At 43.9% G+C, this 25,582-nt stretch overlaps 1 protein-coding gene across 1 annotated transcript; it reads right to left on the bottom strand.

Annotated features, from left to right (window-relative positions):
- Window positions 1-333: 333 nt before the first annotated feature.
- Window positions 334-23,993, bottom strand: LOC308116936 (SITS-binding protein; the record flags this gene model as incomplete). Its single annotated transcript, XM_080475465.1, has 10 exons — window positions 334-587; window positions 761-940; window positions 4,446-4,567; window positions 5,492-5,628; window positions 5,710-5,978; window positions 7,670-7,867; window positions 10,704-10,854; window positions 10,983-11,190; window positions 21,776-21,947; window positions 23,523-23,993. 10 exons carry the CDS (start codon window positions 23,991-23,993, stop codon window positions 414-416), a joined length of 2,082 nt encoding a protein of 693 aa, XP_080331591.1. The 3' UTR covers window positions 334-413.
- Window positions 23,994-25,582: the final 1,589 nt, after the last annotated feature.

Raw genomic sequence — 25,582 nt, 5'->3', positions numbered from 1 at the left:
TAAACACACAGATTCCTCCGGAACTATACCAAAAAAAACTAAAGAAAATAAACCCCAAAAAAATAAAAACAAGCAAAATGGATTAACATGTCCGGAAACAAATCAACCAAGAGGTAAAAACCGTTTTTGTTTTTTTTTGTATTTTTTAAAAAGGAAGACAAAAATCGTCACAAATGAAAAAAAAAAATACAAAGAATTTTGAACATTAAAGTGCAAGTATATATATATATATATGTATGTATGTATATATATATATATATATATATATATATATATATATATATATCTTTCTACATATCATCTCAAGAGAAATCCTCGAGACGGGGTCAATGGTCTTTCGTGGAAAAGTGCAAGTTTGAGAACAGCACGAGTACTTTTGTACAATTCGAAACAGTAACAGGAAGTCACCTGACTCAGCTTCTCCGTAAGAAAACCGCCACCCGCTCCAGGGGCACGGCGTAGTCCTGCAGAAACGTCCCGCCGTCGAACACCTGCCCGTTCTGGCTGTCCTGCCACTGGAAGCCCCCGTCAGGTAAATAAATATCCCTCCGCACGGCGCCCTTCTCCACCACTGGCGCCACGAGGACCTGGACACACACACACACGCCCAGGTTTGGTAAAAAATTATCGGATGACACGGAGACCGGACACCTAATTAGCAGGACATCGGGTTGCAGCGCGGGTTTTATTTATACGCTATCGGATGCCGAGTGTACCGGACGCTGAGGGATGGGAAGCGGATCCCCTCTCGTTAAGTCACCTCGTCTCCGATGAGGAACTGGTCATCGATGGTGAAGGTCGCGGGGTCGCTGGGACTGAGCCACCACATCGGCCTGTAGACGGGGTTCCCCGTCGTCTGCCACTCCTCGGCGTACTTCTCTATGAGCGGCACCACGTCCCTCTGGTGCCTCGCGATGTAGCTCCGGGTCAGGTTCAGCACCTACCGGGGTCGCCAGAGGAAAGGAGAATCACAAGGGTGGATTTTTTTAGTTTGAGTCCGGCCAACAAGCCACGTTTTCCCCAACCACAAAGTAAAGTCCATCGTGTTGACAAAAATAAATGCACACAAATTCACCTGATGGCTAAACTGGAGTGAAATTCAAACATGCCATCATACACATTTTTTTTTAAAATTCATTAGTAACTAAGTGATTTCTAAATAGTTTATTTTAAAGAGCTCATATTATGCAAAATTCACTTTCTGAAGGTTTTCCAGCAGTACTAATCGTCCTCATACCTGGAACGACGCCCCAGAAGTGAAGACAGTCTGTCCTCTCTGTCCCTGGCTTGTTTCAGTTTTTAAAAAGTGTGTTGCTCCAACCAGCCAATCAGAAATCAAACCCTATATAGTGTCATCGGGAGTATAGCCAATCACAATCAAGGTAGGCCCTCCCTTTGACTCCTCCCACAATTAGGCAGCTCTGCTCTGGCACATGGCACCACAAGAGGAAGTACTTCCTCCCCTTCCCAAGATGAGCATGTGTGGGCGGAGCCTGTCCAGCTCACACAGACACAGCAGATTCTGAATGCAGCTCCTATGATCCAAGATTCAAATGGAGGAAAATCAAGAAAAAAGCTGGATTTGGGGAAATAAACTTTGAATACAACCTTTTTGGACCAACTCATGTACAAGTGTTGAAAAGCTGGATCATATGGCCCCTTTAACGTTCTCCTTAAATTAAAGGTTCTACATCAGGGGTGTCAAATGTGAGGCCCATGGACCAAAAAACAACCCGCAAGAGGCTCCAATCCGGCCAAGCCATCAAGAAAATTGTAAAAATCTCAAAAGAAAACGTTGATTTAAAAAACAAAACAACTTTCCCGAGCTGCGATATCGGTGATGCTGCCTTGAAAGATATCAAAGTTGTGCTGTCAGGGTCAGTTTGTAAAAACACCCATAATGCAACTGCTCCAGAAGTTTCCTTGACATCTCACTGCATTTCACACCAGAAGGTTTCATTTCGACCAAGTGAAGAAAACCTTGTTTTTCAACTTCAAGGGTTTTTGTTTTAGGAAAGTGTCACGTTTATACGGCAACGCTTTGAAAACAATGTTAGTCTGTGCGTAAATGTCAGAAACGATCCATTAAGGAATCATCAGTATTGGAATCTTATAGTGTAATTACCTATATCAAGAACGTGACTTGGGCCGTTTTAATTTATTCCTGCTTTTTGTAAATAGTGAAAAAAATGACGTAGGCCATTGTTTAACACTGATATGATCAGCGAAGTTCTTGTATTTCTATGGTGTTTTATCAGGTGAAAAAATTCAAATCTTTCACAACTTTACCACTAAGTCATAAATAACTACATAGAATTCGACGTTAACGCTCTGTATCTGTTTTGTTTTGGTGCCGTGAACTCCCATGTTTTTGAGAACTAAGAACAGTTAATAGTACACCCACATACACGGACCACAGACAGGAATAAAGCTGCCACGTTTGGAATGACAGACAAAACAGTTGTACTGAATGTGTCACGTTCAGTTATAGTGGTTTTAACAAAAATAATCTTGAAAAAATCTAGAGCAACCCTTAAAGATCCGCCACAAAGATTCAAGGACAAGAGTAATATTGACACTAAGTGAGGCCTGTTAAGGACATTTGCGCCATCGCTGCAGCCACACGGACGTTAACAGCAGACCATTGTTGACTCGGCGGTTTCGACACCGTCCAAGTCTTCCTCCTGCCTCCGAGCGGCTCCCAGCATTCCTCCAAGGGTCACATCCTCCCCACTGTCCCACGACAAAAAACAAGAGAGCTGACCGCATTTATAAAAAAAGATGGATTTTTCATGAGAACATTTGTAGGAATGAGCTTGAATTGCGGCCCGACGCTGAGTGGATCCCTCTCTAATTGAGAAGCCAGGCATGTGTGTGGTTTTGAGGTTGTTTTTTTTAAATTTTATTTGTTTTTATTGCTATTGGATTCCAGCGCAGTCGCTGCTGTGTGACCTGCCCGAGACGGCCCGAAGTCTCACACATTGTTTGGAATAAAGGTGCAGTGCAAAAAGAGTCATTCATCATGTGTTCTCCCCCGGAATGGCTCCTTAGTCTTTCTCTTTATAAGATGAAGGCCGTGCGAGAGACCAAAATGGAAAACATTGGCGCTGTCAAACGTCTCGCCGTCCAAAAGGCCTATTTTTATCTCACGCAACGCAAGTCACAACCAATATATGTCGCCGCCTGCATCCTGTCCTCTCGCGGAAAAAAAAAGAAAACCTACAGTCGATCACTCCCACTCCGTCACACTTGTCAATTACTCATGGAAATCTTAATTGCTACAATAAAATATATTTTTTTTCCAAGACTAGTTCTCAAATTCATTATCATTCCTGCCGGAGTGGCCCTCAAGAGCGAGAGAGAGCCATAAATCTTGTAATTCGGAACAGATGGACTCCAAACCACAGGTGAAAGAGACGACGGGACAAAGAAAAGCCTTTATCCTCTTTGGAAACATCAAGAGCTTCTCTGTTTGGGAACCTGAGCTCCGGTACCACACTGTCAAAAGTATCAATACCTTTCACCAGAGACTGTGGGCCTTGTTTTCCCGCCGGGCTCGGTGAATAGCACATTCTTCCTTTCCAGCGGAGAGGGACGGGATTCAGCCCGGCCTCCCCTGCTGGGAGGCAGAGCCACGTCTAAGTTTTCACAGATCAGGTCTCAGCGGCTCCACTGTGGGAACGTTCTCAGCGACGACCCTCCGAGCTGAAAGGAGGCCGGATCAAAAAACCGCCTCTCTCTTTTTTCATGAGCAGGTCCGTGAAAAGGAATGGGATAATCTTTCGCTCCCTTTTCAGGGCGTCTAATTGGCAGCATTCACGCCTCACTCCACTCGATATCTCCTGTAAATCTTCGTCGTAGGTGAAAATCTTATTATCGAGTCCGCTGAAGAATGTGAGCCGGCGACGTGTTCTCGCTACCGTGATGAGGTCTAGCGGAGATGACACCAGCTTTAGGGGCCGTCCCCTAAAGCTGGTTCAAGGCGGGTCCCAGAGTGGGGAAATTTTAAAACCCCGGCTCGACTGTGAGGTGTGGACGGCAAAGACAATCATCTGTGGATAAAAGATAATGTAAATGCCCCCTTCTCCTCCCACCCAGCAATGGCGGACAACGTGCTCCAGGTGGCGCTGCAGAAGCTACGGAGGCTATTCGGAGGAGGAGCAGGAGCATAGACCTATAGAACTCAGAGTTATATAGAAGTCTATGAGCAGGGGTCTACTTGTAAAATTCTATGTGCTCTATCTTCTTCTGTGTTTATTGGTGTATTTAGTGAGTCACAGCGCCCCTGAAGGCCTGGCATATGCACTGCATGTACTCGTGTTGAGCTGTGTTCATATTGACATGTGGACAGAATCTTTGGGGGGGGGGGGACCCCGGTGAGAAAGAAGATCATTTTGGCTCGTGTGGACGGGGCCTTAATCAGCCAACTGGTTTGTTCCGTGTACCTGATCTTCGCCGCAGACCCAGGGCGGTGTGTGGAAACTGATAACGGGGAGAAACGCTGCGATCTCCAGCCAGCGGATGAACAACTCCTCATCAGTGACCAGCTCCCCAGAGAGAGAGCCACCTGTACAGAGAAAAGAAAAAAGAAAACTTTACTTCAAGGCACGTTACTCTACTCTCACCCTCTCGATTCAGGTCCGGTTTACGCCACAGCATTTTCAAGTGAAAACGCAAAACCTTCGTTGCGTCTTGTTGTGCGTCCGTTTACACCACAGAGGCACTCGGTGCCAATGAAATTGCAATTTTTTGAAAACTGCTGCCAAGGTGGTACTTTCTGAAACCACCTAAACTCTGTCTCCATGAAAACGGGGGGAAAAACACAACTTTTTAAAAATGCCGCCACCGCACACGCACACCATTAACGCTTCTTCTGCACATGCTCAGTAGATGGACAATAACAACGTTTGCCTCCGTCGTGTCACGACTCCTCGTCCATATTCTCCTGGGACTTGGTAGTTTTATTTTGACAGTCACTGTAATAACAATCCAACTAGGTCTGTCCATATGAATGTCCGTGTTCTCCCGTTAATGTTTAGCATAAACTGAAATTATGACGGATAAAAATAAAGCAAGGCAGATTACACAGTGTCAATTAAGTATTAGGTATGAGTCTTGGTAATGAAATCTACACAAACAAAAAGGAAGAAATTCAGGTGCACACACACACACACACACACACACACACACACACACACACACTCTTCCTAGCCAAAACAGGATGAAAGGCATAAAATATAGCAAATAAAATATGCCGACTAGTATGTTTTTTTTCTCATAGTAGTGGTTCGCACTCTGGCCTCACAGTGAGAATGTCCCTGGTTCAAATCCGGGCGTGAGCGTAGGAACCTTTCTGTGTGGAGTTTGCATGTTCTCCCTGTGCAGATGTGGGATTTCACCTTCCCCTCTGGTCCTCTGGAAGACGCTCCGTACGGACGGGGGAGCAAAGTGCCAGCACGCCATTAGGACTGAGAAGCGGCTGTGGTATTACCTACTGCATCAGGAATGAGGAAGTTGTATCCCAGCAGACTGTGGTGCAGCAGAGAGGGAATGATGGCCTTCAGGCCCATCGGGCTCCAGTCGGACTCCAAGGGGCTCATCCTCACAAACAGCGGCTTGTGGCTCGACCTGAGACACCCAGAGAGTCGTCATGAGCATAAAGATGAAGACGGTTCCGAATACGTCTCTGTAGAAAATACAGGCGGTTACCGAGTCCCCGCCGTCATGATGGCGGAGTCTCCTATCCGGGTTGCCAGGTTGGCCAGAAGGCTGATGTACTTGTCTCCGTCCAGAGCCGGCGGCGGCCGCAGGGCCTGCTCCTCGAACACGTTCCCCTCGCCCCCCTCCAGTATGACGTACTCCATTCCTAAGTGGGCCTGCAGGGATCCCACCCTGTCCAGGAACCAGCTCACGGCTCCTGGATTTGTGATGTTCAACTTCACGCAAAACTTTCCTCGCCACTGACTCATCACAGGGATCTGTGGGACGGACGGACGGAGGAAAGTGAGTTCACACCACCAATATGAACATTCATACTAATCAGTAATCATCTGCTTTAGTGATCAAAAGGTGCTCTGGATTAAACTGGATTCACAATGTTCTGCTTTGTATCAAACTGCAGAGAGTCTGCAGCGTGAATGGAAAGTATCTACTGAAAAAAAAAAAAAAAGTATGCGTCTGGTTTCTTTTTTGACCCAGTAAAGTGCTCTCTGAAGTTCAGGGAAGTTCGTTGTTGTGGAGAACGGACGTGAAATATGTTTTCCACGAATGAACAAATCACAACAGAATGTTTAGTTTTTTTCTTTTCTCTCTTACTCGGCTCTATACCCTGATAACTAATACATTTAGGTTAGAAAGCTGAAGTAGAAAAAGTAAAACTATGAACTGAATTAAGCACTTTAAAGCAGAGGTTTACAACTCGGGCCCTGTTTACGTGACACTTTCTTGAGAAAAGGCAAAACATTTGTTGCGTTACGAGCGTCCGTTTACACGCTCGGAGCAACTTAAAATGAAATTATTAGAAAACACCCTGTTTCCATGGAACAGAGGAAAACGCTGCTACTGCACTTACCACAGCCACAGTAAATAGTTTTGTGTTTGACAATCATTGTAATAATCCAGCTTGGTCGTCTGGCCATACGAGTGTCTGTTTACTCCCATTGTTTTTATATTAACGTCTTTATTGAAAAAGCACATCCCAGATTACAATGCAATGTAAAGATTTACCAAACTTACGCTTTTTCTGCTTTTAACAAAATATGAACACGATAAAAGCAGCATAGGTGTGTGTGTGTGTGTGTGGGGGGGGGGGGGGGGGGGGGGGGTAGCTTCTTCTTTCTTACATTTTCAAATGGGTGAAAAATACACATACAGAAGTATTGATTCAAATAGCAGTGTGTTTAGAAAAAGTCTGACCTCACAGGCTTGTTTACTCCCATGGAGTATTTTTCTCTCAATGCAGAGACCTTTTTCTTTGCTGTGGCGCAAAGTACATGTGATGAAAATGTCCATATTTTCACAACATCATTACGACTGAAAATGACTATAATCTCAAAATAAAGCCAATTTTAATGAAACCTAATACAGTGAAATGTCCCAATTAATGTTGCATCATGGATGTTTTACTGACAGCATGGCTCTGAGGCCAAGTTTGCTATTTTTCATGGCAGCATCACAGATATCTCAGCTCGGGTCACTGTGTTGTGTTGTGTCACTACTACAAAGTTTGTTAATTAAATTTTTTATTTTTTTTTTTTTATATCCATGTTTTCATTGAAATTTTTACAATTTGAGTAGAATAGAAGTGCTTTATCGTCACTCTCTAGCAATGTTAAAACACAGTGTTAGCAGAAGTGCAATGTTGTGACAGCAACCCCAGTGACAGCAGTAAAAGAAAAACAAAACACACACAATTAACACACACAATTAGGCTTGAATTCGACCAAACCACTGAGCAAGTTGTAATGTTTATATCTTACCTCACAACTTGCTCAGTGGTTTGGTCGGATTCAAGCCTCTTGTGGGCTGGTTTGACACCCCTGCTTTTTGTGTGTTCTTGACACCAGGATGCGACCTCACTGTCATGTTTTTACGTGTGCAGCCGTTCTTAGAGCGACCTGAGGGGGGAAAAAAGGAAACGGGACGACGGCGTGTGTCTCTGAATTCTCACCAGCTGTCCCTGAGGGGCTGAAGGGAGACTGAGCCAGTACGCCTCTGTGCCGTCAAGGAGGGAGGTGTGGAACTGCGTGGTGTCCACGCCCAGGAAAGGGGACAGGGTGATGGAAATGTTAAGAAGCTTGACAAGTGGGAGGTCCCTGGTCAGTCTCTTGGACATCCCCCTTTTCCTGCTGTTGAGGTAGTCATGGTCCTGCGGACACGGAGAGACACGCAGCGGCATTAACGTGGGCATGCGCGCACTCCCGAAGCCGTTTCAATATGACCTCTGTCAGAACCATTTGACATATACTGTAATCCTCTGGGATTTGCATGCTGAAGTGGAACAGAGGTTTTCTAGATTACATAACTGTGGAACAAAACCTCTAAACAATATAAAGAGCGACCTTAAGAGGTGACCTATCTCTGCAAAGAAATGGTAGATTGGTGCAGTTAGTCATTCGACCTGGACTTGTGTAAAATATGAGCAAAATATAACCTTGATGGTAAACAGCAAAAAAAAAAAACAACCCATGACAAACTCATTAATAAAAATATTTTCCAGTGGAAGCCAGGAATATGGAAAGTGGAGAAGAAAGTTCACAGCGTGTGTGATAATTTATGAATACTTGTAAACCCGTAGTGAAAGAGGGGATCATTGTTGCCATTCACACTTCTTGCAGAGCCGTGCACCCCACGGACAGCTTCACGTCCATAAGTTTCCTGGTGCTCGACTGGTTCTTTATTGGAGTAACGAGCCCCCCCAATAAACTGCTTCATGTCTTTGATGTTATTGAAAAAATGGAGATCCTGTGTAAAGGAAAATCTGATTCACCATCAAGTGACGCGTATTTTCCCCGCCTGGCTTTGTCCCTTCACACCTACCCGCCTGAAAATGGGAACATACTGCTACCATTGTGTGTAAATGGTATACGCAGAGAAACGCCGGAGCTGGGACAACTGGAAGACGTTCATAAAGTTCTGCAAAGAAAAAGGAGGCTACTTTTGTCTTGAAGATTTTGAGGAAGGAGAAGAAGAAGAACAACAACGAGAAGAATAACTGAACTGGTGACATGTTATTACTGCTGTATTTTGTACTGCTCATGTCAACATTTTCTGCAATTTGTTTTATACAAACACAGGTAAACAGTATTGTATCAAATCAGATAAATGGGTATAGAAAACACAAAAGCTGTGTTAAACCAATTTGTCATCATCAGAACTTTGCTGTTGTCTGACAAGGAATTTAACATAACGCTGGTTAGGTGGCCACTTGAGTAATTTGATTACTCCAGAAATGGGATAATGATGAGATCTTCAGTGTGCAGGTGAACAGGTGAGGAATTTGTCACATTAGATTGCCGCAAAAGATTCACACGGAATATACTTTTATTTTCATATATACTCAGCCATGTTCTTAAAATGTTTTTTTTTGTTTGTTTTTTTTAGCTCTGTCTGCATTCATGTGACAGAAAAAACACCACGTGTCGGTGTTCTTGGTCTAATGTTGAAACATTCGCTGCTGTTTTTCATCATGTCTGAAGTCGTCACTGTGTTTTTTGAGAATCAATGTGTTTTATTAATATCTACCAATAAATAATGTTACTTTTGAGTCAGACTGCACACAAAAAAAGAAAAGAAAAAAAGAGAGAGAAATGCCGGAGCTTTTCGTGGAACTACTTTTTGCTCCGTTGGAGCGCCGCGGCCGGGAGCGCCGCGGTCGGGATCACCTGCGGCGGTTAGTTTTGGCTCGGATCTCAACACGCCGCCGTTCTCTGCCATGTCACCGCACTCCGTGCAACATGAGATCCATCAAGAGAGGCTCCGTTTGTCTTCCCGACTATATTTGTTTTGTAATGGAACATCGGCAGGTGCTGACACAGATCCACTCCACTGTGGTCTTGTTTCCATGTGGTCCGCGAGAACGTTCGGGGATACGTTACAGGAGGGTTGCAGAGGAATAACAGGAAGAAGCAGGAGTAGAAACCTTATTGAACGTTCTTCATCTCTGAGACATCTACGGAATGAAGCACGTTTATGCTCCCTATTGTCCCGCTGGTATGTTCTGCTATTTTTTAACGTGAATGCGATCGGCCTGAAAGCATATCTTCTCCTGCGTTGTGACATTTCAGTGAACCTGACCTCCCTCCTTCATCCCCGGCCTGCCTCCGGCGCTCTGCAGAATCACTTAAAGCAACTCTTTCATCTCTATCCCTGACCGGTTCTGAGCCTCTGACCGATGAACCGTCAACAGTTGGAGAGGAGGATTACGAGAATCCGCGGCGACACGTGTGAGAAATTACCAAAGAAAGACACGAGTGAGAATAAAACCTCCCAGCAAATCAAATATGAATCACATCTCCAGTCACTGGGTGATATAAACTTTAATGGGGAAAGTAGAGGTGTCGTCATGCCAAATAATAAATAGAAGTGACAGGTCTTAAAACACAAAACTATGGAGGCCCTTTTTAACAGCCTCCCATGTGTAGACCTTGTGAAAATCTGCATCAGCTGAGAGTGATTAGAGGGAAATAGATTACAAAAAAAAAATCTGTGTTGATTGTCTATGTTTTTTCTTGTTTAAAACTTTTGGTTTTAGAAACAACTTTTGGCTAAGCCCCGCCCCCGAACGCAAACGAGCCAATAGCATTGAACTGCCAACTGACCGGATTTGGACAAACGTTCTCAACGCACGGCGATATCAATCACATAGCGTGAGCGGCGCCCAGCTTCCTTGAGCTTGTCCGAGTTAGCAACTGTAACTAAGGGGGGGCGGGGCTAAGCCAAGGGTCAATCGGAAGATGTACCTCTGAAGAGTAAGCGAGAGTATTATGGTCTCTTTTGGCTTTGGTTGTATTTCTAATCACACATGAGGATTTCATGGCGGCTGTGGTTGGTGAGGTGGTCATGTGACGCCACTAATCAAGTCTGACTAAAAGACAGTGACACACATTCATGCTAATGACCAAATTGGAGTTACAGGTTGACCTGAAAACCCAGGAGAACATGCCTACTTTGGGTTGCAACCCCCCTGGTGAAGGTGTATGTACCATATCAGAGAGGAGGGTGGTGGAATGTTCGTTGAGGCTGATGACTCCCTCCCCAAGCTGATGTCTCCTCAGACGATTGGAGAAGGTCCTCAGCTCCCTCTCCACCTTCGGCCCCGAATCCACGTTGGAGAGCAGCTTCCAGAACGGCAACCTGGGGGAGGGGGTGGGGGTGGGGCAGATGGGTCACACACGTTAACAAGCGTAAACATGTTTCAAATCTACGTTGAACCCACTGATGACTTTGACTCCCCATCGCCTCTGAACTTCATGTAAACTCACCAGAGTGCTTTCATGTCGGGCAGCTCCCTGCTGTGCTCGGAGAGCTGTCGCACGGCTTCCTGGTGAGCGGCTCTTACGTTGTGGGCCACGCATACAGTGTACTGCAGTGGGAGACGCTCCATACTAGGCAGTGACTGCAGGCAGAACTGCTGTCTGCTGTCCAGCCCGAGCTGCAGGGGAATATCTGGAGAGACGAGCACCGCCACACCTGCGTGGTTGAGAAGCAGATAGCAGAAGATGCTTGTTTATTATTAGGCGACGCTCGTGACAAAAATGGATGAATACTGCTTATCAGGACGCACATGTAGCATCACATCAAGGTGGGTTAGGGTTAGCGATGAGAGATGGCCCATCACAGATTCCATTGCTATGACATAGTGCGCAAGTGTTACTGAGAGCAGGACGGGCGTGACCAATGGAGTGTTGTAGGAGGTAGAGTGCAGGCGGTGTCAGCTGATATTGCTTCCACTCAGATGGAAGAAAAACACTCCCTAGAATGAGATATAGCAGTATGCAGCCGGATGAGTTTCCCTGGGACTGCTGGCAGCTTCTCAGTAGGCAGGTTACACTGCACACCAGCGACCCAAGAGTCAGGTAACCCGGTAAAAAAGAACCCGGCTTCTCTTGCTTTGAGTTAAATCTTAGTCTCCCTTCATGAAAAGGTGATTGCAACAGTCGGCTTTACCTCCTGAAATCTCCTCAAAACTCCAGTCTAATCCGGCCTTGCATACTGTACGCGTACAGGTGCCAGATGACCACGTTATGAGAAGCAGAAAATTGTGCCCGCAGATGTAGTTGCCCTGCAAGGAATGCCTTCGTCCGTCTCATGTTACCCCTAACCCTCGCCACTTCTCCGCCGTCTCCCTCCCGCCTTTAACTACCTTCCCTTCCTCTGCGCTGTGCCGACGGAACGTGCGCCAGTTTCGATCTCCCCTTCCGGACTTTGCTCGAGTTTCTCTCACAATCTCCTCAGAGTGGTCAACTGGGGATTGGATATGTGGAGCCGATCAATGAACAGATTAGACAGTCTGAGAACCGGACGGGAGCCCGGCTCTCTGATTTCAATGGACTTAGTGTTCTCATGTGGGCAGGGTGCTCGTGTACCAGTTTATAATCAGATTAATGGTCTTAAAGATCGCTATTTAAGCGTTGCATGAAGCGGTGAAGAGCCGTCAACCTCGGGGTAATTCTCACGTGTTTGCAACGGATAATGTCAAAGAGATACTGGTAACACCTCAGCTGCCTCTCACAAGGTATTAGATCACCAGCCGACTGCTTGTTACAGATTCATAGAGGACATGAATATAGATTTTATTGAATTTTTTTTACATTAGAGTTTTAAAAGACACTTCAGTTATACCCTTACATGCCAATTACACAATCACATCAGACTGACTTAAACCTGAGCTTGACTCAGAAATTTTACGCCTTCACTATAAAACAATGTGCCATTTAAAAAAAAAAAACATAAACAATTATTGGATTTATTGGGTGTATTTCTTGAAATACAGGATTTATCTGTACAGTGTCCGAGTTCAAGCTCACATTTTTAAGATAAAAGCATGAATCAGGTGTACTAACTGGTAATGGGAGGTGATTTGCTGCTTGCAAAGCGACGAAACTACGAGCAAAACTGTGTTATTTGTCCTTATTAGTGGTTTTACTTTCGTATTGGGCTGTAGGTGAATTGTTATGTTGCGTTTTTTTGGGGTCCCCTTCGAAAACGAGATGCGACATCTCAAATATATTTCTAAAATTTCAAACATGATTGTGTTTATATTATTATAAGAAATACTAACGCATAATTCAATAGTGAGCACACCTGTTCTTGCATTTCTTTCAATTCACAAGACATCAAATATGCTGGCTTCCCTTCTAAACTGTCACTGCAAAATGTCATGAAACGTGTATAAAATCATTACTGTGCAAGTACTGTGACATTTCTTGAAGTGTACTCAGTTGAAAGTAGAAACACTCAAGGTTCAGTTGTGTGTGTATAAGTATGTCTGAGAGATGATCCTATGTATGTGTAATAATAACAATAATAAAGTATCAATAAAGTACCAGTAAAAGTAAAAAAAAGTATCAATAAAGTTTCAGCAATTGTGAAACATCAATAAAGTCTCACTAAAATATATAAAAGTATCACTGAAGTACAAGTATTAGTATGTATATGGGTGGGTGTGTATGTGAGTCTGCCTTCCAGACAGAAACGTTTGGCTTTTATTTGCTTATTGTGTTTTTGCTCCCAACAGCTTGGAACTCGTTATGCGCTGGAAATCCAGCGGAAGAAAAATAATAAGATTAGAATTAAATAGGTTCCATGGAAAGTAGCTCATGCACCTATAACGAGACGAGCGTACTTTATACTTTCATGTAATTTTTTTTCAAACAAAATCACTTTCCCCTGAGATCAATTCCAGCCATGTAATAGCTCTCTTCCCGTCTCTTATTTTCTGCTTACTCGTGGAATTTATGCATTTCATGAAACTTAACATCCTCTGTAATAATGTTTTCAAGATAAATCTGTGATTTGGGGCGTCTGTGAGTGAAAACACCATCAGAATGAGGAGAGAACCGATGCTACGATGCCATACGTTTGCATACGTGGAGCAGAAAGTGGGGCAGTGAGGAAAAACGCTCCGGCTTTATGGAAGGGATGGAAGAGGAATGCAGGCAGTGGAAATAGAGGCAACGAGAGTACACCAGACACCGAGCAGCCTTTGCAGAATGATGTGCAGATACAGCAAGGCTGCAAACAAAGTGCACACGGGGTGGAAAGTGGAGTTTAAAGTTTGCGAGCATGACTTCTTGAGTCATATTTAATTTTTATGGGGAATGACACTGCGGAGCCTCAAGGAAACGGAGCGGCCGGCTCCAAGAACCGCTCTACCTATTATTCCATTTCTGATTAACCATGCCGATTTCAAACTTGACTTTTCTAAATTCTGCTCTGTCGATACAAGTCCAGTCACTGAGCTCAAAACCTCCAACCCCAGTTGTTTAAAGGCTCTACACACACACACACACACACACACACACACACACACACACACACACACACACACACACACACACACACACACATATATATATACATATATATATACACACACAAAACGTATCTCTGGAGCGGGGGATCAGCGTGTTGTGAAGCCGTTCCTTGAGTTGCGGCGTCCAGGAGCAGGAGAGGAAATGAGGGGAGGATGCTATTTTTAGAACGATTCCTTAAAAAAAAAAAAAAAAATTCCAAGCCTCCCGTAAAATATTTTCCACGAGCTCCTCAAAAGTGAAATTACACGCCCGACTTGAAAGTATCCCCTCACCTTCAGACGCACAGACGGGTGGAGTTTACTGGGACACGTTTGAATGATTTCACGCACGCGACCTCCGCGCGCACGTGAGCGTGCGAGGCGCACATGCCTTCCCTCGCACGTTCACACTCGCTTTCCTCAATGGGGAGACTTCCAAGAAAAACAGAGAGGAACTTATGGGACCGTAAAGGCCTCCACACTTCCTCTCGCTCGGGCTGAGCCAGACGTTTGGAAAGTGATGCGGAGGTGACCCCGTGCACCTTCTCCCGGGTCAGGGACGTTTTAATGTGGCGTAGAGAGAGAGAGAGAGAGAGAGAGAGAGAGAGAGAGAGAGAGAGAGAGAGAGAGAGAGAGAGAGAGAGACTCCCTACTGCTGTGGACCAGATGGGCTGCTTTACCTGTCATATTTATACTGTTATTTATGACACCAACATACGCCCACAGAGCTGACTGAGCTTATAAAAATGTGCATTCAAACACTGACTGCGTGCGTGAGTGTTTCCTTAACAATGGAAATTTCGTTTCGCTGCCCAACCTCAAGAAATTGATGGCCACAAACCTGGGATCCTGCCACGGTAGTAAATTTCCAATCCCACTTATTGAAAAAAATAATGAAACGCTAAAGAGACTTTCTCTGCTCTCCTCCTGACATCAATCAGTTTTATTGTTTGGCGTGTGACGCTCTGTGTTCGGCACAAATATCACAAGCAAAAAAATGTGTCCCTCTTTCCGATGATAAATCAGACGAGACCATTCCAGATCAGAATACCTGATTGCTTACATACTAAAAATGAAAAAAAAAAAAGAAAGATTTGATTGATCATTCTCTCTTTCTTGGCTCTGAGCTGAAGAGGTTAGAATAATGCTCATATTAGGAAAAGCTGGCTGAAACCGGGAGGTGATGGAGTTTATGATGCGAACTGAAGCCGTTTCCCTTCTCCTTAATTTGTAATTAGATGCATCCATCCATCTTATATGACAGATCCAGACAACCACATGCACTTACAGTCACACTGACGCCCGCCTATTAATTTCTAACGCATGTTTTAAAACCTGTGGCAGGTAACCAAAGTAGCTGGACAGAAGCTGCTCAAACTTCACACATAACGTCCTTCAAGTGATTCGGGTGTTGTTCCTGTGAGGCGACAGTTGTAACCACGACACCACCATGCAGCCAATAAAGTCACACAGTCCCTCCCACATTGGTCTGGATCGACTTCCTGTATCTCAAAGAGCAGTTAGTCGAACCAGAACACTTACTGGAGGTAAAGTCGAATTCATCTCTTCCTGTTTGTTAAAGTTCAGGTCACAATGGTCCATTTTCTAGTTAAGCTGCTGTAGGTTTAGACTGCTTCGTTATTGCGCCGCGCTTCCAACAGATTCATATATCATCATTGTATTTCACTGACACTCCGTGCCTCCTCTCATCTCTCTGTTATCTCGCTGCACAACGAACCCTACTCCCCGACGGGGGGACCCGGGTTTGAATCCCTCACCACACTGTCGGAGTGGTTAAATTTAAACTTTAAAATGTTTTTGTTGTTGTGGTGCAGAGTACAAATGATGAAAATGTCTATATTTTCACAAAACCGAACAATTACGAGAAAAAGAAAATGACAAAATCTCAACATAAAGCCGATTTTAATGAAACGTTTCGCTGAAAATTACAGTGAAACGTCCAAAACGCTGTTGCCTTATCCACGTTTTAACAAAGTAGGATGTTGGTACAGTTCTGAGCCACTTGTGTGTGTGTGTGTGTGTGTGTGTGTGTGTGTGTGTGTGTGTGTGTGTGTGTGTGTGTGTGTGTGTGTGTGTGTGTGTGTGTGTGTGTGTGTGTTGAGCTTTGTGCTTTTTACTGTACAATATGTTTAAAATGTATTTTCAAAGAGAAGTTCTACTCCTACACTTACAGGGTTTTTCTTGTTTTTTAAAACAGCGTACTGCTTCCTGCTTCTTGTCCTTGATGGAAAGTGTCGGGGGGGTCGACTTGCGTTGAATTTTGCGGGGTGATTTTCAAACAGTAGCTCTCTCATACGGGAGATGACAAGTCGCCCTTGACAAAGCTTCAGTTGGCTAAGTGAGTAATTCTCGGAGCGTTTTACATCTGACTTGTCGGGGAGCGTGGAGGTTTCGGGGCAGCTGCGTAAGAGGCGGGGGAGTTGAGGGGGGGGGGGGGGGGGGGGGGGGCTCCTGGTGACCTCCTGCTGACCTATTAAGCAACTCCAATGAGTATTCTGGGGGCGGCTTGTTTTTACCTCGACAGGAAAGCTCTGATTTCAGCTCACATCCAACTCCTCCGTCTCGGTTGGTATTAACACGATACAAACACTGGAAACATACAATTTTATTTGACATTAAAAGAAGCTGGCATAATGACAGTTTGTCGGTGGATGATTTATAGCAGCTTTCAATTCGTCTGGAAGTCTGTCAGCATTGTGATTTCGAGGCATTTTTTGCAATCTCACACACACACACCTCACACACACACCCAAACGTGCAAGCAAACTTAATCAGTAAAACTAACTGTCTGATCTAAGCGTATGCCCATGGCGTCTTAAAATAAAAATAAATAAAAGTGAGAGAATAGGTTTTCTTAATATTTCATCTTGAATTGGCTGGACTGGTAAATAATGGCAAAATAACATTTAAATACAATGTTTTGTTTTTTGTGGCGTTGAGCATATACAATGAATTGTTTTTTGCAAACTCAAATAATTATGACCACAAATGACTACAATCTCAACATAGAACCAATTTCAATGACACTTTCTGCTGCAAAATACAGTCAAATATCCCCAAAGAACTTCGATAGCTGTTGCATTATGGGTGTTTTTACAAACTGACCCTGACAGCGCGGCTTTGAGGTTCGTCTGATGTCTTTTCATGGCAGCATCACCGATATCTCGGGTCTCACAGTTGTGTTTTGTCTGCTACTTACAAGAAATGTCTTACTTTGTTACGTAAGTACTATGAAGAAAACATCAAATTGATTGTATTGCTGATTAACTGCCATTACACAAAGGGGAAAATCTAATTCCTTTCGAGTCAAATAGCCTTTTATTGTATTTTAATTTAGAGCCTGGCTGCTTCCCTCCGAGATACCAAACAGCAAGCAGAGGTAGAGAAACATCATCCCACGTGGAAACACTGAGTCATAAGTAGAAATAAGGACAAAAGGGGGGGTTAGAAAAGAAATCATGGTAAAATGAATAATGGTGAGGCCACAGGAGTGAGTGCAGCATGCCTGTGTGGTCTGTTTCAAGATGCTGAGACTTTATCTCCTGCTCTAAACTGTCACTTCAAAAAGGAAAGAAAAAGTAGATAAATTACTTTATCAAAGCTCGAAGTGACCGTGAGCAAAGAAAGACTTTATTATGGAACAATTATTACCACGCCAAGGCGATATATATCCTGAGAATGGATGAAGGAATCTTTAAAAAGATTTATTTATCTGACATAAAGTATCTGCTTACAGGTCGCCGAGCCTTTTCGGCAAAAAAAAAAGAGCAACCTGATACTCCCATTGTAAAAAAATATCCCAATGGAAAAACTTATAAAACTATATTTGTGGAAAGAAATTCTGCTCATTGTGAGCCAACAACACAAAAAGATGTAATACACGGTCTAAGTTTAGGAGGTGCATTAACTGAAGTATTACAATGTAATGCTTACTTTGCGTACGGAGAGAGTATTGTTGAACAAATACTTTAATCATCTTCTCTGTATGCAGTAATGGAACCGGTCTTCTGAAGCCACATTTCTGCAGCAACTTGACAATTATTCTGTTGCCTGTTGAAGAAGATATTCAGAAAAAGAACTGTTTTTGTTGAAAGTTGTGTGTTTTATCTGCGCTGTGAGTTCAGGTTGGTGGTTTTTTGTTTGTTTGTAAATTTCACTCTTAAACTTTGAGCTTCTGGAGGTCTCTGGTCCTGACAAAAGGGACATTTACCCAAATCCTTCACCACAGACCTCAGTTCACTTTATGATTACAACTTTGAATCTCACTCTTTATGTTAGTTTTTCCATCCATCCCCTCATTATTTGCACTTATTTGGTTGACAGTATTAGTTAGTTATATTTCCTGAGTGTATCCAGGTTGATAGTGCACCTAATCATCTGTCCCTGTCTTTACTTTCTGTGCATTATTTATTAGATATAATTGTTTTGATGAATGGTACATGTATTTCACTTTCCCACCGATTTAGCAGCCTTGAAAGGAAACTTCAACACGTTGCCAGATGGGAGATTTATATCGTTACATAAGCAGAACTGTCCTTTTTGGATTCATTTTCAGGTTATAGAGTCCGAATCCTTCCAAACCTTCCGACGCTCCTCTCTAGTTTATAGATAACTGCTTGTTCAGTGAGTGTAGGTCTTTGCGTTCAGGCCACTTCAACATATCATCAGTGCAGGATGTGAGTTCAGCGATCTCCTCTTCGCAGCCCAGTTGTTTTTGTACGGATAAAGACAGGTGGGGGCTGTGACGGCCTCCTCCAGTTGGCAACGCTCTCAAATGTCACTCCGCTGCTGGTTCACTGGCTCTCTGGTTCACTTCCTACCTTTTTCTATTCATCCTGTACTTACATCCTCTCGTCCCGACTTGATCGCAGAGACTGCAATATTACCTTAAATCCACAATTTGCTCGAAGGTAGAAAGCTGGACAATTAAAGTGGAATCATCTCTAAAAAAGTTGGCGATGAAAACCAGGAAAAATGACTTCTTTTATAGACTATTGGACGACGGCCCGTCCTGCGACTGCTGAAAGAACCACAATGCTGGTCGTTTTGTCATCACAATGAAAATCTGCAAAGTCGGAGCTTTCGCCTAATTAGTCACAGTTCATCTGTGGACTCCATCAGACGACGACACTGCATCCGATGCAGGGTTATATGTCTGCAGCTGACGTAGTAACGTGTCTTGAATGAGATGAAAGAAACATGGCCAATGTGAAAGGAGTGCTCTTCATGCCATGAGCTGGCTGAGAGATTTATACTGGTTTTCATTGTGCATCCAGTAGATGGCTTTTGTTAATGCAACGGTAATAATCATAATAATAATCATAATAATAATCAATAATCCCATCGAAATTTCAGTCAGGTCTTTGTGTGGGTGTGTAGAGTCACATTTTTTCCACAATTATATTTTTCTTCCATAAAATCTGAAACAATACTTAATCGACTTCAAGTGAAAACGCACAACTGTTGTTGTGTTTTTCGGGGTCCATTTCCACACTGACGGTGCTCAGAGGCACTGAAAGGGCAACTTTTTGAAAATGGCTCCCAAGGTAGAACTTTGGGAAAATGCTCCAATTCAGACATCATAGAAGCGGCTAGAAATGCAACTGATGCGGGCTGATTTTTATGTTTTTGGAACTGGAGGAACTAACGAAACTGCTCCGTATGATGTACAACTGTACTTGAATTCTGAAAAGAGGAGAGATAAGGCGCGAAAAACTTTAGCTTCACTTTTTAATAAAATGATATTTCTACTGACTGTTAACTTTCCTGCTATCTATAGTGGTATTGATAGTAGTCTCATATTTTCCACAAATCCAAGCAATTACTATAGAAAATGACAACGATCTTCACAAAAAGCTCATTTTAATAGAATTTTCGAGGGCAAAATATGGTGATAATTCCAAAAATCGTCTCCTCTCGTATATTATAGACTCTTTTGTAATGACAGGTAGATGCAGGGAAGATTTTATCTTAAGAAATGTGTTAAAAATCAATATTCAATTTGAAATTTTGACAATTTTCTTGGTGGATTGAAGCTTCTTGCTTGGTTTTGGCCCACGAGCCTTATGTTTGACACCCCTGATCTACCCTATATTGTTGGCCCGTTGACTGAGACGAGCCTCGTGGAGCGTTAAAGCATTCGTCTTGAGGACAGACAGACCCGCTTAATGCTGTGTGATCAAAATTATAATGTAAATCAAATCAAATTGTAAGATAAACAGAAAAACAGTGACGCACAAAGGCCAGAACATCTTCAAATATTGCTTCAATGTAAAAACCTGTCTTGCTTTTAAGAGGCCAAACAAAGACCTCCTTGAACTATAACACATAATAAATATCATGTTAAATATGCTGATAGTGCTGCAGCAGACATCGCGCTCATTGCTGAGCATCAGTTTGCTATGTTTGGGCCTGTGAGGAGTGTGTGTCTGCGAGCGGTTACTTGGCAACATTAAAACATTTGTTCTCATCGCGATCCAATGCAGGTATGTCTGTGTGTGTGTGTGTGTGTGTGTGTGTGTGTGTGTGTGTGTGTGTGTGTGTGTGTGTGTGTGTGTTTGTGCGTATGCGTGTGCGTGTGCGTGTGCGTGCACAACAAAGGGTTTCAGGGTCCTGATAATTACCGCCGTCCCCTCACAAGTTGGAAAAGAGATTTAAGTCATGTGACCGTCCCGTTAAGCCAGCCACCGTTATGTAACGTCCCAAAATGTGTTGCGGTCGTGTGTGAATTTTCTTCTGTTGGCATGTGAATGAGTGTGTGTGTGTGTGTGTGTGTGTGTGTGTGTGTGTGTGTGTGTGTGTGTGTGTGTGTGTGTGTGTGTGTGTGTGTGTGTGTGTGAGACGCTACTGCTTGCAATCAAAAAACTCCCGAGCTTATCATGAATATTTTTCCTTAATCGCCCCATCGGTTGATGTCAGATGCAGACGCAGTCACTTCAAGCTGCAGAAACGATTGATTTATTAGTATGTGCATGCAAATTTACCTCTTTTTCAATCAGAATCCCGTAAAGTTTGGATCAAAACAACTTAAGAGTCCAAAGTTCCCGAGGTTAATGCTATTCCTGAACACGCAAACACATGCACACATGCACACACGGACTGCACACGTTCCTCATCAGTCATATTAACCATTCACATCCGCAAGACCCTGCCTCCCCCCCGTTTTGCCCCCAGGATAAAATCTAACACCCCCAAAATAACCGGGTGCGTTATAGGAGTCAGCAGGGCCCTCGTCCAACCTGCCCTTTTAATAGTACAAAAGGCAATTACGCCGGTATCCCTAAGAGTTAATTCAAGATGCTAAAGGTGGTTTGCTCTCCTTTGTACTCTTAATCTCTAAATTAATAAAGTGCGGCGCCGCAGACGGTGTTGGGTTACGCTCTATTTGTGGGCGAGCCAGCCTGTGCCGGGGCCTTTTGCTTCGGGATCCATTTTTCCTCAGCCCGAACACAAACAAACACTCGCGCGAGAGGTCGCGAGGATAAGAAAACACAACAACACCCACAGAGGGCTTCCCTCGCGGCCGGGGATTCACGCCACACATTGTATACAGCCGCCGACGCGGGCTCAGATTTCCCCAGTGCCTGTTCTAACCCTGCACCCAGAGCAAGTGTGCAGAAACAGCTGACGCCGTGCCATCTCCAGAATTAAACAACATCACTAAATGCAGACTGTCGACTCCACTCGGAGGTGGTATTCTTTTGTCTCACTTTTGATTTGATTGGGTTCGTGGGGTCTTACCCGATGAGCCCAGGAAGTAGCGCTCCAGGGCAGAGCCGAAGCCGGACGGATTGTCCTTCAGATTGCTGACGATGAACGGCTGCATCGTGGCGTTCTGATCGTTAATCGGCCAAGTCTGACCTCGGACGCCGGCTCCGCCGTACCAGGACACGTTGGTCATGGAGAAGCAGTCCTATAAGAAGTGAAACACATGCAATGATATGTGCAAGACACAGAAAAGGAAAGAGAGTGAGAGAGGAAAAGTGATGACAATGAGAAGTGCAGTGTCATGTAGATGAGGGCCGATATGAAATATGTATTAATTAGTCCCCATTTCGATCGCCACCACAGCCGTAGTATATAATTCTTCTGCACATGTGCAAGTAGATGGACAATAAGAACAATGTTTGACATATTCTGTATGTGGAACTCGGTTGCTTTGTAGTTAACAGTCACCGTATTAACAATCCAGCTACCTCGTCTGTAAACGCCATTGTTATTGTTGATAGCGTGTTGCTCTCTGTGCATATATTTGGGTGATTTCATGCATGGTCTTCAGCATTTCTCCCATTTCTGTATAAACAGAAATCGTTTTCAAAAAGTTGCTGTTTTGAAACAAAAGTGCAAAAACGATGCATTTTTACTTGAAAAGTTGTTGCGGAAGGACTGAACCAAAAGATGCGATGATGTTTATGAGGACAAATTGAAAGGTGCTAAGCTGATCTAATCCCTCTGTTCTTTGAATTTGATTTCTTGCATCGCCACTCAACTGCATCCATGATTCCTGATAAAGTTCAGAGATAAAGTTGTTTTTGTTTTATTACTGTTGCATTTGGCATTTGAGCTGCAGTGATGTGTGAAGAAAGCGTGGCATGAATAAGAGTGTTTCCTAAGAGAACACTTCCCATCCGTCTTTAACTTTAAAGCAGGCGAACATCCAGACTGGAAGCTGCTTCAGTCTGTTAAGCAGTTACACAAGCAGGTGCCCAGTGGTCACCTGAGAGGCACTGGGGTGGATTTTGGATAAAATCAAAGGCGACTTTGGTTTGGAATAATTTCCTCTGAGCAGTCGCAGCCACATGTCAGGGAGTTATGGCCAGGAATGTTCCATTGGGGACAGATTAACCTCCCAGAACATCGTAACAGTTAAATGCCTTTGATAATTAAGCTGAAGGGGGGCTGTGAGAGAGGGTGGAGGGAGGAAGGGTGGGGGTGTGCAGTAAGTACTGTGCACATGAACAAAAAACCATAACAACTATGACGAAGCAGGTTTTAGCACCGAATGTAATCTAGTATGTCCAGTTAATCTTGGAGCAAAAAGCAAAAGGATGAGGAGAAAGTGTCATCGCTCAGGATGTGGTTAGGATATAACAAAATCCATCATTATTAAACAATACATACATTTACTTGTAGTCGTAGGTGCAGACAGGTGTCATTATTTACATTAAAATAACATTTCCTTTCCTTATCTTAGCTGGTGTGTAACATTTCATTCATTTCCTGATGGTCTCGCGAGAAATATCTGCGAACAGGTGGCGGTTGAATGCAGATTTACACATGAAAACGGATCTATATTGTGTTACCAGTATTTGGCCGAGGTGCACAGAAGACCGCTTGTTCTGCACATTTTCATCAGACATACATATTCAGACAAAATAGATACAGGGGCATGTTGAACGTTTAAGCCATGCGGGTTCTTTTTCTATGCGCCACATTTTAATTGCGTTTTTACGCATTTGGTTTTACGCACGGAGAGAGACGCGCTTACCTTCAGCTCCACATGACAGTGCACCGGCGCCCAGGTCATACTGTAGCACTCCGTCTCCGTATCCTCATTCACCTCCAGGGAGATCTTCACCTCTGCCACCGAGTCCCACGTGTAGCAGAACTCGGTCTTGTTAAGCCAGCACAGGTTCCGCACGAAGGGGACCTCGATGTCGGGGTTCCCCACGTTCCCCACGTCAATTTCCACGTAGGTCTTGTCCTCCGTCAGGGTCTGTATGAGCAGCGAGTGGGTCCTTCTCTCCCAGATCAGTCCGCTGAAAGTCCCCCTGAGGATCCAGTTCTTGTTGGGCTGGTCCACCACTTGCCAGTATATGATCCCGATGGTCATCACAAAGAAGACGGCCACCCCGAGGCAGGCTATCGCTCCTTTCCAGGTCTCGTTCATCTCCTTCAAGCCCGTGTCCCATGTTACCTCTGGGATGGGGCTCGGGTTCCTATTTCGAGCGTGGGGCATGTTGTGTGTGGGTTTTTTTTTTTTTTTTTTGAGATCAGCAACAAATCAAAGACAAAAAAAAGCAGCTGCAGCAATCTCTGTGCGTCAAAAAAGATCTCTGTTGCTTCATCATGTCATTGTGTTTTGTTTTTTCCCAGTGTAAAACCGGATTACTTTTTCTTTTTCTTTTTAATCTTTACACCGTTAACTCTGCCGTTTCTCTTTTTGCGCAACTGTGCCAGCAACAGAGACCTGTCATGTGAAGAAAGCTGTGAGGAAAAAAAATCCCCGCGATGAAACAAAACGATATGAATGAATAGTTGACTTACCACATACTGCTGCTGTTTTAAAAGAGTTGGATTTGTAAATTGCATTGGCTGCAGTGAGCTCATGAGCAGCCCCAAGCCGGGTTTGGCAGCAATGCCTACGAATAGCTCCTAAGACGCTGTCTTGCTTGCCCTGCACTTTCTGACGTAACGCCGGGTTGTTTCTTCAGAGGAAAGGTAGAGAGAGGGGAAATGGGGGGATCAGGAGGGTTTGACAGAGCCGTGGAGCTGCCCGCCGGGGTGAGGAGGCCACGGGCAGCCTGGAGAGGAGGGACCCCCATGCGGCGTGCTCGCAAAAGTCTCCCTGCGTGCGCTCTCCGTGCGTAAAGTCTGCGCTCACTTGTCATCTGGTGGCCTGCTGGACGGAGAGGGGCGTCAATCGGACATGGCAAGGTCGGGGGCACATGCCATGCCTCATGCAAATCTGATCCTGTAATGTTGAACATTTTAAGGGTGAAGTATGAAGATCTCAGCAGCGGAGTATTACAAACCACCGATGTCTTCACGGAATGTGTGTTTACCTTCAGTTTAATTCTGGACCTCTAATAGCCACAATTAAATTTAAAAATAAATTTGCAGTGATGATTATGGTCACATCAAGCGGATCCAAAGACGTTTAACGTGTATGGGACACTTTGTTTTGACGGTTTTGTTCAGTTTACAAAGTGAGATGCGCCACCTGTTATCCATCAGGCATGAAGCTGAAGCTCCAGGGCAAAAGGTGCAGATATACCCTCTGGCCAAGGGGTGTCAAACATAAAGCCTGTGGGCCAAAACCAGTCCACAAGAGGCTCCAATCTGGCCAAACTACCACGAAAAGAGTTGAAATTTCAAAGAAAACATTGATTTAAAAAAATCTAATTTCTGAAGATTAGTGGACACAAACCAACACCGAGCTGAGATGACAGCATGAGAGCCAGCTGCATCATTGCTATCAAGGGTGAGTTTATAAAAACAGTCTAAAAAAGAAAGTTCTTTTTTTTTTTTTTACTTTTCACTGTTTTCAGTACCATTAAATTTGACTTTATGTTGAGAATGTTGTCTTTTTTGTTTTATCATAATGGTTTGGTTTTATGAAAATAAAGACATTTCTCTCACGTATACTCCGTGGCACAACAAAGAAAATTGTACAATTCAAAATTTAAAGGTGATTATGGCGTTATTTTACGTGGCTCTGGAGCTTTTTTGTTGTTGTTGTTCAATGAATTAATTTCAGACATGTCAAAACACACATGAATGCACGCACACAGACACACACACACATTTAAAATGAAAATATATTTA

The sequence above is a fragment of the Lipophrys pholis genome (assembly GCF_963383615.2).
Source record: "Lipophrys pholis genome assembly, chromosome: 11".
Lineage (NCBI taxonomy): Eukaryota > Metazoa > Chordata > Actinopteri > Blenniiformes > Blenniidae > Lipophrys > Lipophrys pholis.
Note: the sequence above shows the minus strand (reverse complement) of the source record. Positions and strands in the feature narration are given on the sequence as shown.